This window comes from Sarcophilus harrisii, chromosome 3 (assembly GCF_902635505.1).
Source record: "Sarcophilus harrisii chromosome 3, mSarHar1.11, whole genome shotgun sequence".
Taxonomy (NCBI): domain Eukaryota; kingdom Metazoa; phylum Chordata; class Mammalia; order Dasyuromorphia; family Dasyuridae; genus Sarcophilus; species Sarcophilus harrisii.
Genome location: NC_045428.1, coordinates 466,442,758 through 466,459,585, shown reverse-complemented (window position 1 = coordinate 466,459,585; position 16,828 = coordinate 466,442,758). Strand labels below are relative to the sequence as shown.

Here is a 16,828-nt window from a genome sequence, read left to right as displayed (position 1 = left end):
AAGATGAGCAATTATTCTACTACAGTCCTAGAGAACTGCTGAGGACACTAAGAAATGAAATAATTTGTCCAACTAAATAGATTTTCTCTGGCAGATTTATGGAAGGGAAGAGATAAGAATCAAAGATTGAAATGGCAAGGATGAACTGTCATCATCTATTAGAGAGAATATTAGACTAATGAGATCATCAACAAATCACAGAATATTATGCAATAGAATACTGCATATTTATGCAATTATGCAATAGAATTATGCAATGGAATAGCATAATTATTTTGCAAAGTGAGTGTACTATTTAAAAATAAGTAGCTATATGTGTTTATGTATATCTATACCTACAATTTTAAAATGTTAAAAACAGATCATAAACATGCTGCTTTGAATCTGAAAAGGTAGTTAAATAAAAATTGGAGGTTAAAATTAAAGTTAATTCCACATAGTATTTATATTTAGTTATACGGAAGCCAGGCTGTCAGGTAGATTTGAGTTCAAATTCTGAATCTGAGGCTTATTACAAATGAGGTGACCTCACGCAGATTACAACTTCTATCTGATTCAGTTTTCTCAGCTGTAATAAAGGGATTAAAAAATAGCAACTACCTCCCAATATTGTTGTGAAGATTAAATAAGATTCTATTTGTTAAGTGCTTAGCCCAGGGCCTAGCACATAGCTGGCTCTATATAAATGTGGCTTCCCTTTTCTTTCCTTTAAACATTTTGTTATTCACACCTATATGTGCAACATAAAAATATTTACAGAAGGACATTTTATGTAAAATTCCTCCTGGCTTCCAGTCTCAGTTTGGCTTTAGAGACTATCTCCCTTGTATCAACCAAAGGCTGGTCAGCACCAAGCACATATCAAATAAATAAATAAATAATAAAACGCAAAAAAGAGGAAAAGAACAAATTAAACCCCCAAAAAGAAAGAAGGCAGAAAAAAGAAAAGATCTTACAGCAAAAGAATGCTTTTATTGAGTGTCTGGCAAAGTATCTCTAAAGAAAACCTGAAAAAGAAATTCCAAAAAATAATTTAAACACTGATAGTATCATGCAAATAAAAAGTTTTTAGCTTCCCAATGAGATCACTGGAAGAAAAGCAATCATTTTCATATACAAATTTTGGTGTTTTTAAACAACCCAAAATATGTATTATTTACTAGAAAGTCACAATACATCTGTATCTTTTTGTTATACACAATTTTAATGCTTAAAAACAGGTAATAAAAGAAAGTCTGTTATGAGCCAGAACTCTGAACTTGAAACAAGGTGCTAATTCAATGGAATTGATGAGACAATGGTTATATAATTTAGCATGGTTCAGTATAATTGATTTAATCTTATAACAAATATGGGTTTCCTAGTGATATAATGATTGGTTTATACTCAGTGTGGAGCATATAAGCAGGAACTGAGAGCCACAGAGGAGAAGCTTTCAGAGGGCAGAGAAGACAGGCTCAGAGCTCAAGCTCTCAGAACCAAGAATAAATATTAATTCGATCTTCAGTCAGGCCACTGGTGGCAAGCTCTCCTCCTGCATTTCTCCACTGAGACCAAGACCAGACTGAAAGGCTCTCCAGAAAGCTGCCCAGTCCCAGGAAGGAGATAAAGAATCTGGACTATAAGAAAGTTAACCGGGCCCCAGGGAAGGAGAGAAGACTTTTAAAGAGATAATAAGAGATTTGGATTTTAACCCCTGGCTACTCTTGTTGTGATTACTGAGCTGAAAAGAAGGCTGCTCCCAGAGACCCCAAGAAAAGTGAACCCAAGAAAACATTACAAAAGTCTATTGTTTTATAAACTTGTAACTGATAGGCCTGTAGTAAAAATGGAAACTTGTAAACTGAGGAAAATTTTGTACTAATCATCACCATTCAAATCAATGCCTTGAGGTTTGGGGATATTGAAATACTAACATAAAGAATCCCAAAACAAAAACATACAGATTTCAAATGATTAGTTCACGTATTTTGAAGGCAGCTATGTTGGATAGAACAATAAATTGCACCATCTCAGAAAATTCTAGGAAATGTATGAGAATGAGCAAGAAATAGTAAGCAGTCATCTTTATTATACTTTTTCGAAAACATGGTATCTTAAGTCTCCTAAAAAAATCTTGAAAACTTCCCCCAAAAACTCTTCTGAAGTTTATAAAGCTGAAAAAAAAAGTGTTACATTATCTTCTGATTTGTTAGAATAAAAATAAGTACTAATTACTATACTGTTACATATGGTATCAAATTAAATATAACTATGTGAGTGGTTACTATATTTCCTCATTTTAACTGATGTACATACATTTAAAAAAGCTATACAATATATGTTTTGTTTTTTTTTAAATATTAAACATAGTGTTTGTTATTTCTAAAAACTCCTAGACATCTTCAGTCAGGACTATCACCTCCCCACATCACCACTGTAGGAAAAATCAAATAGTTGAATAATTTTGACTTACTGTGCCTTTTCCAGGAAGAGAGTATGTCTTAAGTGTGAGGACAGCCTACAAACAGAAAAATCCAGCAATAAATCTTTACTACATGATCACAAAAATAAAACATTTTAATTATGAAATCTGACCATTTCATTTCCTCTTCCACTACATAGAAATATCTTAAGGCTACCTCCTAAGTTATCATATGGTGATTCCTTAAAAATCTTCAGCTAATTTGCCCATGAACATTACATACAGAACATGAATTCTGTATTATCCAGCATGGTTTGGGAGTACGATTCCTTTAATACATTAACAATGCTATAAACTACATGAGATAACATATGCAAAAGAATGAACAGTATTATAAAGAATATAAAAAATAATCTTTATATAGATATATAAGGAAAGAGATTTTTTAATTTGATTTACCAATTTATTTGAGACCCAACAGCACCTCCAAATCATTACTATGAATAATAATCAATGTATGGTGCTATAAACAAAAGTCGTCAGAATTTGTGGCTATTTGAATTGATTGGTAACTTACTATATTGATTTAATATAATTGGAACAAACTCTTTCATGGGAAAATTGCCAAAGAATCTTTGTGAATTAGATATCAGCCTCAGAGATCTTTAAGGGTTGTATCACTCTACTTCTATAACTGGGCTAAGTGCATAAAGAACAAACCTGACTACTCTCATTAACCTCTATGGTATGACTCTAACAGAAAAATTTAAATATGAGGTGTTTTGGGTTTTTTGGTTTTTTTTGGCAGGGATAGGGGGGTGTTTTAGGGTCCAGACTAGTGACTTGATTGGTGTAAGGAATTTATATGGAGGATACTATAACCGGGCAGACCAGCAACTGTCCTGCAACTATCAACTTAAAAAAGCTGTTTGGGACATTGATACTTGTCAGGGGGAGAAGATAACCCAAATCTTCCTAACTCCAAGACCAGATCTCTAGATAGTACACTACTCTGCCTAATTTTAGCTTGTAAAAATATTACAATCTTATGTCCAAATAGTTCATTTTTATATGCATATTAAGAGAGACTTTCACTGTTTCAAGGAGGACAGGAAAATATATGGCCTATTTAAAAATTGACCTTCTCAAGTGAAGTTTTGAGGCAGTAATTTTTATTATTAAATTATCAGATACATACAATTCCCCATGTCTTAACAATAGCCAAACAATCCATCACCTAGTCATATGTTTATAAATAGATATATATGTACATGCCCAACTTTTCCCTGTAATACTGAAAGAACTAAAAGGAAGAATATAGAAATTGCATGAAAGGGTGAGGCAGAAGAGAGAACCAGATGTCCCATAGACCTGACACAAAACAAGATCAACAAGGCATAGTATTTGTACTTTGTTTTTTGTTTTCTTGGTTTTTTTTTCCTTTCTTGTGTTTTTTTCCCCCTTTTGATCTGATTTTTTCTTGTGTAGCATAATAAATATGGAAATATATTTAGAAGAATTGTACATGTTTAACCTATATTAGATTGCTTGCTGTCTTGGGAAAGAAAAAAGAGAGGGAGAAAAATTTGGAACACAAGGTTTTGCAAAAGTGAATATTGAAAACTATCTTTGCATGTACTTGAAAAAATAAAACACTTAAAAAACAAAATACAAGATCAATCAAAAAACATTATTTACTATGTGCTAGCCTCTAGTGCTGGAGATTCAAAAAGGGGCAAACAACAGTCTCTGCCCTCAAGGAGTTCACAATCTAATGTACAATTAAGAAAATAACTTCACAAGACAAAAAGAATGATCCAGAGTCCTGCTTGATCAGAACCATCTCCCTCATTCTCCTCTAATCCGAGTACGATTTCTCCTTCACTTGGATCAGATACACCTCTATTCACATTACAACATAGAAGGCACAGAGTGTTGGCATCAGGGCCCAAGTTTATATCCTGCCTTCCATACTAGCCTTCCTGGGCCTGTTTACTAAATGCAAAATGAAGGGGTTAGACTAAATGGCCTCCAAAGTCTTATCTAGCTTTAGACCTGTGATGCTATGACAGTTTGTGCATACGCACACATACATAAACACTTTTAGCTTATGAAATTATACAACTCACCTCAAAAGGATCTGGAGGAGGGGGTGGAAGACTTGCAATTTTTGCAGCTCTTTCTTTTTCCTCTAGTAGTACTTTCTTACGAGTTTCTACATTCCTTGAGTGAAATAAGAGATCATAAATGAATGTTCAAATTATTTCCCATCTGTACCTCATCCACTAACCCCTTCGAATCTTGAACCTGGAATTTCATTAGTGTAAGAAACTTCCAATGTATAAATTCTCTCTTCTGATACAAAGCTTCAACTTCTTTGTAAGTTAAAAGTTAACTGCTTGGGACAGACGAGACGCTAAGTGACTTGCCCAGGTTCATACAGCTTATGTTCTATCAGAGATAGGACTGACCTACATGACTCAGATCTCCCTTCTATGCATAATACCATTCTGAGTATCAAGTCAAATAATGCAATGGCTTCATCTTTTATATCAAATCAGATGTTTAACAGGAACAGGCTTTCAAGAGGTCTGAATCTAATTCCTTATGTCACAGTGCCAGAAAACAGTACTATATACACACGATATCTTTAACCTCTTCTATAAAAATTTTTAATCCCTGTGTCATATCATTTCACATCTATATTGCACTTTACAACTAATTTTACAATTTAAGTATTCACATATGTTATACAATTTAATCTTTAAACAACTTTATGCAGTAGTCAAGATAGATTAACATACTAGGAAACTTAGTTGAAGAAACCTACCTACCCCAAAGTCAAAACAGTAATAACAGTGCAAGGACTAGAAAAAACTCAACTTTTTCAGAAATCAGACTAAAAAGAACAAAGGCTGTCAACCATCCTTTCTAAAACAGTACATTCAATTAGGTTCAAAATATCAAATATTAGAATATTAACTGAGAGAAAAACAAAATTACAATCAGCAAACATGGAAAAAAGAACTAAAATTATTTATATACACATATAATATATATGTTAAACTATTCATTAGTTGTAACAGAACATAATTTGATTAGTTCACAGTGTAATATACTTACCAAAAAACCTGTGATCTTAGGGTAAGAGTACTATCCAAATTTAGAGAAGGTAATAGAAGTTCTCTTGCATATTTAATAGCAGACACACCTGGAACATTATGTTCAGTTTTAGGCAATTCATCTTAAAAGTGTTGGCATCAGGGCCCAAGTTTATATCCTGCCTTATTCATAGAATAGGTTTTGTCTAGAGGTATGTGGTAGGATGATATAAGAATCCAAAACCATGTTAGAAACTAGGAAAATTTAGCCTCAAAAAAGAAAAAACTTGGGATCTTGATCTCATAGCTTCCTGCTACTATTGGGAAAGGCAGGTAGAAATGAGATTATACTTGTTCCTTGTGATTCAAAAGGATGAGTTAAGAAGCCACAGAGATACAAACACACACAAAAATAATTCTTAGCTCAATATTAGAAATGTTTTCCTAAATTTCATAATTTTTCTTTTTATTTATTTAAATATACATTTCAATATGAAAACAATTAAAAAAAAATTTTAGTAGATCTGTGATCTCATCTATGCAAGTTTCTGCCAAAGGTAGAGACCACAATCTATTTAGATCTCACATCTTGAGAAGCTGATCTTTGTGCAACAACAAATTCTTAATGCTCAAGCTAAAAGCCATCTCTAGGTATTTTAATTTTACAGAGATACTGGTGAGCACTCAAGCTATTTATTCCTCACTATGGCTACAAGACCAGTTCAGTTCCTTTTCCAGTCATAATGCTCCCAAATGACTATAATTTTACTATTACTTATGTTCAGATCATTGATACTAGAGTATTAAAGTCTATTCACATTCTCCATCTTTCCATTTCCTTTTGTATCACTTGCAATTCTGATTCTTTGAAAACTGTGGTAAACTCATTATTCCCAGTCAAATAATTTCCACCACAAGATTATAGCTTTAAAAAAAAAAAAAAAGAAAAGAAAAGAAAAGAAAAGAAAAGAAAAAGGAACCTACTCTTTCTCTTTCCTACTCCACTACAAACTCATTACCATTGGTCCTATGGATGAAGACCAGTCATTGGTCTCTCAACCCAGCTATATATTATAATTTGGACAATCGGCAGTATTCATTTGTTCCTTCCTATTCTATGAGTTTACTTTTGAGTGATTTTAGATCTCATGTAGGAAACTTAACATTCTAAGCATTAAGGGAATCTTCTTTCATTTGAATGCTACCCTGGATGTCCTCTCTGACTGTACAAACATCCTGAGCTAGTTCATATAGTCCTTGCTTTTAATCTCATTCAGGATTAATGGCCAGAAGACCGAAGTTATCTCTATTGTTAATTTAAAATGAAAGTATCTTACATGGCTCTGACATGCACATGAGTGATACCCTGAGGAACTTTTAAGACTGTATTTTACTCTACCAAATTAGATACTATGATTTTATGTATGCTTTAAACAACAACAAAAACAAAAACCAAGCCCAACAGTATCCTGTATTCTTTATTCCTTTTTAGGCAATTGTATAATTTAAAAAAAAAAAAAAAAGGTTTATTTATAGAGAATAATTTTTAAAAAATTTCACTATTGGGGGACAGCTAGGTGATGCAATGGGTCTCAGAGTACCAGCCTTTAAGTCAGGAGGACCCAAGTTCAAATGTGACCTCAGACACTTAACACTTCCTAGCTGTGTGACCCTGAGCAAGTCACTTAATCCTAATTGCTTGGGGGGTGAGGGGAGAAATAAATAAATAACCCTTCACTATTGGTTTCTCTTATTTTCATCAAGTATTCTTAACATGCACAGATTTTTTTTTTTTTTAAAGAATGAATGACTGCCATTTGCCGCTCACTGTATATGTTAAAACAGTCTAAATGGTAGCTTAATTCATTGGGGATGTTGCACATGACCTTTTAAAAAGTCATTCCTAATTCTGGGATTTTAGGAATAAAAACACTGACTGACTAAAACACAATTAAACAAGTATGAACCTCTGTTGTGAAGGCATAAAGACAAACCACTTTGGAAGTATGTCCCATAAATCCTAAACTGTTCATAAACATCTACCCCAAAAAGATCAAAAAAGGGGGGAAAGGATCCATATATGCAAAAATAGCCGATTTTTGTAGTGGCTAAGGAGATATCCAACAACTAGGGATTAAAAAAAAAACCTTATATGCAAATATTATAGAATACAGCTGTACTTTTAAGAAATGATGAGAAAAATTTTGCAATTAACAACACCATAAAAACAAACAATTCAAACACTTAAGAATTTGATTAATGTAGTGATCAACCACAACTTCAAAGGACTGAATATGCAGCATGCTACCCCACCTTTGATAGAGAGATAATAATAAATTCCACAGAATGCAGAATAAGGGACACATTTTTGGATATGGCTAATGGAGGAATTTGTCTTGCTTGACTATGCTTATTTGTCCCAAGAATTTCTCTTTTTTTTTTTCATTGGTCAGGAGAGAAAAAGAGGAGAGAAGATAAATATTTGTTAAATTAAAAAAGTTTAAAAGAATAATTGATATTGAGTGGCCTCACCATTTAGTATTTACATATAAAATATTTAATTTTGTGTTAATGAGTCACAATTAAAAACATTATTTTTCTCTTCTATAGAAAATACAAGATGTTAAAAATGCTACTTTACCATGATTTTTTTTTCAATAGCTTTTCCTTTTCATTTTTCATTTTTTTCAATGCTTCCTGGCCTCTTTCCTCCGCTCTTTGTTGCCTTTCCTCTCTTTGCTTTATTATTTCATGTATACGAGGATCCTAAAATTAATTTAAATCATTTAAAAATATTATACAAAAGTATATATTAACCAAAAAGTAATCATTTACCAAAGTATACATCTTGTTTGAAAGTATATATCTTATTTGAAACTAAATTTTTTTTAAAAATTTCTTTTTTCTTGAAACATTAAAAGTGAAGTTAATGGAGATGATATGCAGAGTAACTATTATACTCAGTTTTTAAAAATTACTTATTTAATATATTCTTTTAAAATATTTTCTTCCTATCTATGATAATGAACAGAGAACTACCTCCTTAATAATCAATATATTTGTTCTTTATGACTTTTTAGGCCCACAAAATATTATTTCCTCATTATAACTCACAAAGAAACACTAAGTTCTGATTTGAGGTCAAACGAAGATTCAAATAAATCACTCGTACAAATCTGTACATTCTTGAAACCAACATATTAAATAACAGTTAAAGCATATCTCTCCTCAGGTTTTCAATATACTGAGTTAAATTCAAGCATATATGACTGTTATCATATTTACTGAAAGAATCAATTTTCACTCTTACAATCCTACAAAGAGTAAGATTGTGAATCACTGTAGCTATGTAGGGAGCCAGCAAAAGTCTTTTTAAAAAGCTTTTAGATCAACAATTTTATGTTTGGGTCTGATAAATCAAAACAACTAATTACTAATAGCTAACTACCTACCACCCAAAAAACTGTAATAAGAAAAATAGTGAAGTACTTATTTAATGAGTAAGTGACATTCTAAACAATAGTGTAGTTTAAAAACAAAAACAACTCAATTAAATCAACTTCAATTTCCTTAACCATCTGTATTGAATAAGATTCTGATTTCACATTATTTAAAGCCCTTCAAGCCAAGAAACAATAAATATTTAGTAAGTGCCTACTATGGAGATATTGTCCTGGGTACTGGGGATTCAAACAAAAATGAAACAGGGGAGACAGGCACATCAAGATATTAAAAACAAAAATAAGATAACCTGTACTTGAACTGAGTATTAAAGGGAAAAAAAGGGATTCTAGGAGGCAAAGGTGAAAAGAGAATATCTTTCAAGTATGGGAACTAGCCTGTGCAAAGGAAGAGATGAGAAACGAAGTGGCTATGTCACACCGCAAAGACAGTTTGGCTAGAATACAGAATAGGGGACAGAAAGTAACTTGTAGATGAAAGGTTTTTAAAAAAAAACCCAGACATTTACATTTGATCCTTGAGGCAATAGGGATGCATTGAAGTGTACTGAGTTGAAAAATGACACAGTCTCATACTTTAAGAAAATAACTTTAGTGGAGTGGAGATAAGGGAGGGAAAGGAGAGAATATCTGGTATGAATACACCTTAGGAGGCAGTAGCTCAAATGAGAACTGATAAAGGCCTGAATTATGGTGTTAACAGCATAAAGAGAAAAAAGGAGATTTTAGAAACAAGATTTGGCAGCTGAGTAGCTAAGCATTGCTAAACTGGGTGCTGGAAGGATGGTGGTACCCTCAATAGCAAGAAAAAAACTCAGGGCAACAAATAATTTTTGTTTTGAATACAAAAGTGTTTTGAGATGTCAACAGGACAGTTTGAAATATCAAACAGGTGGATGGAGATATGAAAATGATCTCAGGAGAGAGAAGATCTAGCTATACAGATTTGGGTGTCACATACAGAGGTTAGGAATAAAGTTATAGATGAAGTAGAAGAGCAAGTGAGAGAGTACAGAGAAAACAGTTTCTAAAAAAGAGCCTTGGGACACCCATAAATGAGGTATGGTATGATGAAGCAGCAAAGGAGACAGAGAAACTGTCAGGCAAATAGACAGATAGAAAGAATAGTCTCAAGAAAACTCAGAGAGATGATAGAGGAGAGAATGAATGACCACGTTTTTTATATATATATATATATATATATATATATATATATATATATAAGTAGAGAGCTTGTGAAGGTTAAGAATTGAGATTAGGTCATCAGACTTGGTAATTAAGAAATTGGTCATTCTGGAGAGAAGAGTTTCAGTTAACAAGTCAGACAGAAAGCCAGATATCAGAGGATTGAGACGCAAGTAAGGACAGAAAATGGTCTTTTTCTAGGAGCACTGTTATGGGCCAAAACTCTGTACTTGAAACAAGGATTCTTACAAGGTGCTAAGTGGAATTGATAAGACAATGGTTATCTAGTGTAGCATGGTGATTAATAGTTCTCTAGGTCAGTATGACTGATTTAATCTTACCACAAATAATGATTCCCTAGTGATACAATAGTGGCTTATACTCAGTATACTGTAAATGATCTAATTATAATAGAGCATATAAACTGGGACAAACTCAGCCAGGGTCAGACTTGGAGAAGACAGAGGACTGGAGGCAGGAGCTCAAGTTCTCAGAGCCAAGAAGAGAGATTCACTCCATCTCATACCACCGTGGTGGCTGGCCTGTCCTCCTGCATTTCCTTCACTGAGACCAAGCTAAGCCGGGCCCCAGGCAAGGAGACAATAAAGAATTTGGACTTTAACACCTGGCTATTCTTGTGGTGATTTTTCTGATGGAAATGAAGGCTAGTCCAGAGACCTTCAGAAAACTAATCAGAACACTCCAGAGCACTGAACAACAGCTTGAGGTAATGACAGGATGTAATGAGGGTTTTTTAATAAGGAAGACTTGGGGGGTGTTTATAGGAAGCAGGGAAGGAACCAATTAGAGAGGCTGATAATTTGAAAGAGGATGACAGAAGGGGCATTTTGCTGGAGAAGAGAGAAGGGGAGAGGCTCAAGGGGATACATAAACATGTAGAGGTGTTAATTTGGGGGAAAACAGTCACCAATACATGCACAGTTCCTAGAAGACAGGACTATTTCAATAAATATTTCTGCCACATACTTTTTTATACTTTATAAGAGAATTTTAATTTGTCATATTGAATGTGTTCAAGCTATAATTACTGAAAGCATATAAGTATTCAGTCTACTCAACTGAAAATTAAAGTTGCACTATTTTTAGAATATAACTGAAGCATCAAAAAGCTCAAGCACTTTCATGAATATCTGAGTGGTAAAAATTTCTACTCACATTTTCCTTAGCACTACGATGTCCCTCTCCCACACAACGTAAGCTTGCAATATACAGGTTTTCCAGTTCTTTGATTTTCTGTTTTTGTGTTTTTTCCCATTCTACCCTCAACTCTTCTGCCAAATGATGGAGGTATTGATCTCTCCTCTGTTTTACTTCTTGTCTTAACTGAGAAGCAATGCATCTTTCCTGTTCTCTAACCTAAAGAAAGAATTAAGCATTAATTAGGTTGGGTAAAAGACAATAGAACATTTTGATCCCAATCATCAGAAATGAATTCTCTTTAAGAAATGTATAATCCTGGTTATCTAAAACCCAATACAGTACCCAAGCATCTAAAGAAAATTCACAGTAATGGAAAAAAAATTCAAGTTAAGGAAAGAGGTGAGAATTACCACCAGAAAACTGCCAACGTCATTCTTTTATCCTGACAGGAAAAGTTTGGCATGCATAGTCAAGCAAACCTGAGGACACATAAAAGTTTTAAAGAAAAGTGGATAACCCATCAAGTGGGAAATGGCTAAACAAATTGTGATATATAAATGGATAAAATGTTGTTATACTATAATGATGAATATGATAAATACAGAGGAACATGGAAAGATGAACTTGATTGTAAAGCTAAACTTGATGTAGGGTAGTAAGAGCCAAGAATACAGCACAAACAACTATAATAATAATTGGAAAGAACACTACTATCAAAATAAGGATGAATGTTGCAAAATTACAAATAATAAGCATGTCTCCAAAGAAAAGAGAAGACAAGACAATTCCAGCTCTCTTTCTGTATAGGCACAAGGTCAATGGTACAGTGTACATATTTTCAGACATTTCAATGTACTAAATTAATTAAGCTGATTTTTTTTCTTTTTTGTCTTTAAAAAATAATATTTGTTACTTGTGATAGCTCTCTGGGAAAGGAAAAGCAATAGATACTGGGGGAAATTATGATAATGTAAAAAAAAAAAATACCAATAAAAAATGTTCCAAATCACTAATGGAGAAATGAATATTAAAGCAACTTTGAGTCTTCACCTTACACTATCAGTCAGACAAAAGGACAAAAATCACTTTTATTATTGGAGAGGCTAAGAGAAAACAAATACATTACAGCATTGCTGATGGAACAATGAACTAATCCAGGGCATAGTTCAAATAGCTATATTACTATTACTGTGTTTTGTTGGAGGTGGGGGTGGCGGGGTTGAGACTGGGTCTCTTTACCTCAACCAGTTGGTAAGAAAAAAGAATATTCACAAGCATGGACCTCATAACTGATCAGTTTAATTCACCCCTTCTTACTCCACCATCAAGGTGGTGCACTGGGGCTAGAATCTGGAAGACCTGAGTTCAAATCCAGCCTGAGTGTGTCCCTGGACAAGTCACTTAAACTGTCTGCCTTAGTTTCCTCAACTATCAGTGTTCGATAATAGTGTCTACCCTAATTCTACCCCTTTTGCAGTGAGTATTAAAAGAGAAAATATTTATAGTTAGCTCACAATTACACATACTTAAAAAATCTGTGACTGCTTTCTTCTTCTGGCAGATTGAAGAACTCTTCCCTTTCACTCTGGCTATGAATTTCAGACTTAATGAGGATCCATAATAGATTACCCCAAAGCAGCTCAGAACTCCAGAACTAAAGATAACGAGCATCATCAGCCTCCCCAGTAGCAGGAGTTACAGGTATGTGTTATCACCATATTCAGACTTTATGGCTATCTTTATATAAATATGTATGTTACATTGATTTTATGTTTAAGATTCATTTGAATTTTTAAAATGTAGAAGACTCATACCTGCAGTAATCTTTGTTTTCGTCTTCTTTCATATTCTTCCTTTAAAAGCAAGGCTTCCTCATTGGGACTAAATCTAAAGTTTCCAACTTTTGTTACTTTTCTTTTCATTTTCTTATATTTTGAATAAATAGAACCTGTATTGAAAAAGAACAAAAATCAAAATTTTATTAAGAGAAACAAATGCACAAAGAGGCTTTATAAATTTTTAACCAGAGATCTTACACAGATGTGGAACATTTTAAATTAAAAGAACAGCACATGAAAATATTTCACTACTTTTATACTAAAAACCTCTTGCCAATTAAAGAAAATAAGTAGACATCTGAAATAAACTCAGGTATCCTAACATTACATGTAGCGAACATAATTAAAATGATGAAATTCTGTTTTGGTGGGTTATAAAAGGCAGTTTATTACACTGTAGGTGGATTCTTTAATTGATACTATCTCTTTATAGAGCAATTGAGAGAGAATTTTATGAGAATTTTAAAACTAATTATACGATTTTCTCAGTGACTGTATCAGCTGTTATTTAATTAGTGTTTAAAAAGTGTTTCCCTCACAACATGTTACTGAGTGAAGTAATGCAAGCATTATTAGCCCCATTTCGCTCATGAGGAAATGAAGAGGCAAAGAGGTTAAATAGCTGTATAAGAAGTGGGATGGGAACCTGAAGTCTTTCAGTCCACTGCTTTTCCCATTACTACTGAGGTTATGTCTTGAGGATATTCCTGAAAGTTGGGCAAAGGTGAAAGAGAATGATGTGTAAAAGAAATTCATAAATGCATCATTTGTAACTGTGGAAAAACTGGAAAACAATCAACAAAGTATTTACTAAATATACCAGGCTCGAGGCTGAGACTACAAATAAAAAATAATCCCTGCTCTTAATTTGTTTACATTCTATTAAAAATAACCTTTGGGCCCAAAGATTAGGAAAGTGTGAATAAACTGAAATATAGCATTACTATAGGGAATTAACACTGCTATTTACCAGGCAGGATAAAGTTTGCTTCAATTATTTCTTTCGGTTTGGATTTAAGGAATTTATTGCAGTACAAAAGATATTTTATTACTTTAGTATCAAAAATTTTAATGTTAATTTTGAAGATAAAGAGCTAAATTAATTTTAAACATATTGTTAAAGATTACAATAAGCTTACAATAAATTATGTATGAGCAAATAAGATATTTGTTTTCTATGTAAAATGCTTTAAAATTGTCATAATTTTGATTTCTAAATGCTTAATGACTTGATTCAAACGAGAAATATTAACAAGAAATACCACCAAGACTGACCTCTGAACTATAAACAAGAAAGGCCTAACTTTAGGATTTGTTAAAAAAAAATTCAATTTGTTCTACTTTCATGTTATCTCCAACTAGCTTATGCACATAAGTGACAACTGTAGAGGCCTTGATGTCCATCAATATGCATGAAGCAATGATACTTATTCCCCAAACTTTATAGGCTTTACTGACAGATCCCGAGTTAATACAGAATTTATTTTCACATTCAAAGGTCTCAAATTGTTTGTGCCTGAAACAAAAACATCTACAACAAACTTTTTGCAGCAGTAGTAAACTGGTCATAATACCCTATAGAATAACTCGATGTTCAACAGTCACAACTTTCTGTTCTGGATTAGATTCTCATCCAAGTTTCCTCTAAGAATGTGAACCTCCTTAGCCAGAGGCTTAGAGCTTGTCATAACTTTTCTTTTTAAAATCAGTAGTTTTTTATTTTTCAAAATAAATGCAAAGATAGTTTTCAACCTTCACCCTTTCAAAACTTTGCATTCCAATTTTTTTTCTACCTTATATTTTGAATAAACAGAATCAAAAATCAATCTTCTATTAAGAAAAACAAGTGCACAAAGAGGCTTCAAATAGTTTTTAACCAGAGATCTTACACAGCTGTAGAATATTTTAAATTCAACAGTTAAATTCACCCTTTCAAAACCTTGCATTCCGATTTTTTCTTCTACCTTATATTTTGAATAAACAGAACCAAAAATCAATCTTCTATTAAGAAAAACAAATGCACAAAGAGGCTTCATATAGTTTTAAATTAGAGATCTTACACAGCTATGGAATATTTTAAATTCAAAAGTTAAATTCACCCTTTCAAAACCTTGCATTCCGATTTTTTCTTCTACCTTATATTTTGAATAAACAGAACCAAAAATCAATCTTCTATTAAGAAAAACAAATGCATAGAGGCTTCATATAGTTTTTAACCAAGATCTTACACAGCTGTGGAATTATTTAAATTCAATCCAATATAGTTTAAACATATGCAATTCTTCTAAACATTTTCACATTTATCATTCTGCACAAGAAAAATCAGATCAAAAGGGGAAAAAAGAAAAAAAAACCCCAATCATTGCTTTAATATTTTTCTGACATTACTTCCTTTCCTTTGACTTTATCACATCTTTGCCATATTATCTTGAAGAGTTAATTTTATTCCTAATCCATTTCCAATCTCACAAAGCCATCTGTGCCCTGCTCCTTCCTAGAATCCCTTCCTCATTATTCTAGCTGCATTCTACTCAAGCTTCAAGATTTAATTCAATACCTACCTATTCACTTTTTTTTTTAAAACAAACTTTAAACAAGATTAACTTTGGGGGAAAAAAATTTAAAGGCGTAGTTTATGAGGCTATGAAGGATCTTAAATGTAGATCAAGGAACCTGTGTTTTATGTTGGCAAGACATGATTAAATCCACTATCTTAGCTCCATTATTACTCTAACAAGGAAGAAATAACAAATAGGAACCAATAGATAAAGATCAAAGCAAGAGCAATTCCGAACGCGGGCGAAAAGATGATGCAAACCACTTCTCTTTCACAGCTCGGCTTGGGAAGGGGGGAGAGTGGGAAGGGGGGAGAGAAAGACGAATGCAACCCGGGCAGCTCGGAGTCCCGGCTGGGCTACGGACTCAAGGTGAACGCTCTAAGTCACTTCCCCTCTTTGGGACTCAGTTTCTTCACCTGTAAAGTCACGGGGTTGAACCAGAGGAGCTGAAAGGTCTCCTTCAGTTCTCCCTGTGCCCGGCCCGGAGCCAACACGACTCTCCCGCTTCGGCGGCGCGACACTCGGGCCCTGCGCAGCGCGCAGTCTCCGTGCCGCCCGCTGACCCGGGCTGCCGACCGCGTCCCACGCCCGGTCCCGGGCCCGCGCCGAGGGTTCCGGCACCCGGTCAGTCACTCACCTGGAAGAAGGAGGCTCAACGCCGGAGTGGGCGCCTGCAGCCGCGGGCAGCTCGGCCACGAGCCGAGGCCAGCGGAGGCTCCGAACGGCGCCGCAGCGGATGACGCACCGACACGGGCGCCAAACAGTCGTCCTACGTCATCCAGGGGCGCCAACGTTTCTTAGAGGTTTCAAAACACCAACCACTGGCGGGCCAGAAGCGCGGGAACTCGCCCGGCCTGGACAATTCCACAGTCTCCAGGAGGCTCCAGGAGTTTGTACGCAAGCGCGGAAGAAACCGCTCAACCTGACAAACATGCTGCTTTAGAGCAAAGCCTCTCAACTTGTGGATCCAAACCTTGAGGGCTAAAAGGCGTCAGCTACTCCACGAGACTTAATATTGTATGTAAAAACACACATCCATCTCATTAGTATGCACATTGGCCTGCTTTTGTAATAAGTGGCAAAATTCTGTGTACACCCAAGGATGGTTCTAAGTAAATCT

At 34.2% G+C, this 16,828-nt stretch overlaps 1 protein-coding gene across 9 annotated transcripts in view; it reads right to left on the bottom strand.

Annotated features, from left to right (window-relative positions):
- CEP295 (centrosomal protein 295) overlaps positions 1–16,469 on the bottom strand; it is a 99,588-nt gene extending 83,119 nt beyond the window's left edge. For all 9 annotated transcript variants that reach the window (XM_031960996.1, XM_031960998.1, XM_031960995.1 and 6 more), the window contains exons 1-6: positions 16,346–16,469; positions 13,127–13,260; positions 11,328–11,528; positions 8,147–8,271; positions 4,534–4,627; positions 2,456–2,500 (exon numbers count right to left, since the gene is read on the bottom strand). In XM_031960996.1, the coding sequence (XP_031816856.1) occupies positions 2,456–2,500; positions 4,534–4,627; positions 8,147–8,271; positions 11,328–11,528; positions 13,127–13,234 (573 nt within the window). In that variant the 5' untranslated portion in view covers positions 13,235–13,260; positions 16,346–16,469. The remainder of the gene's footprint in view (positions 1–2,455; positions 2,501–4,533; positions 4,628–8,146; positions 8,272–11,327; positions 11,529–13,126; positions 13,261–16,345) is intronic.
- Between the last annotated feature and the right edge of the window lie 359 nt (positions 16,470–16,828).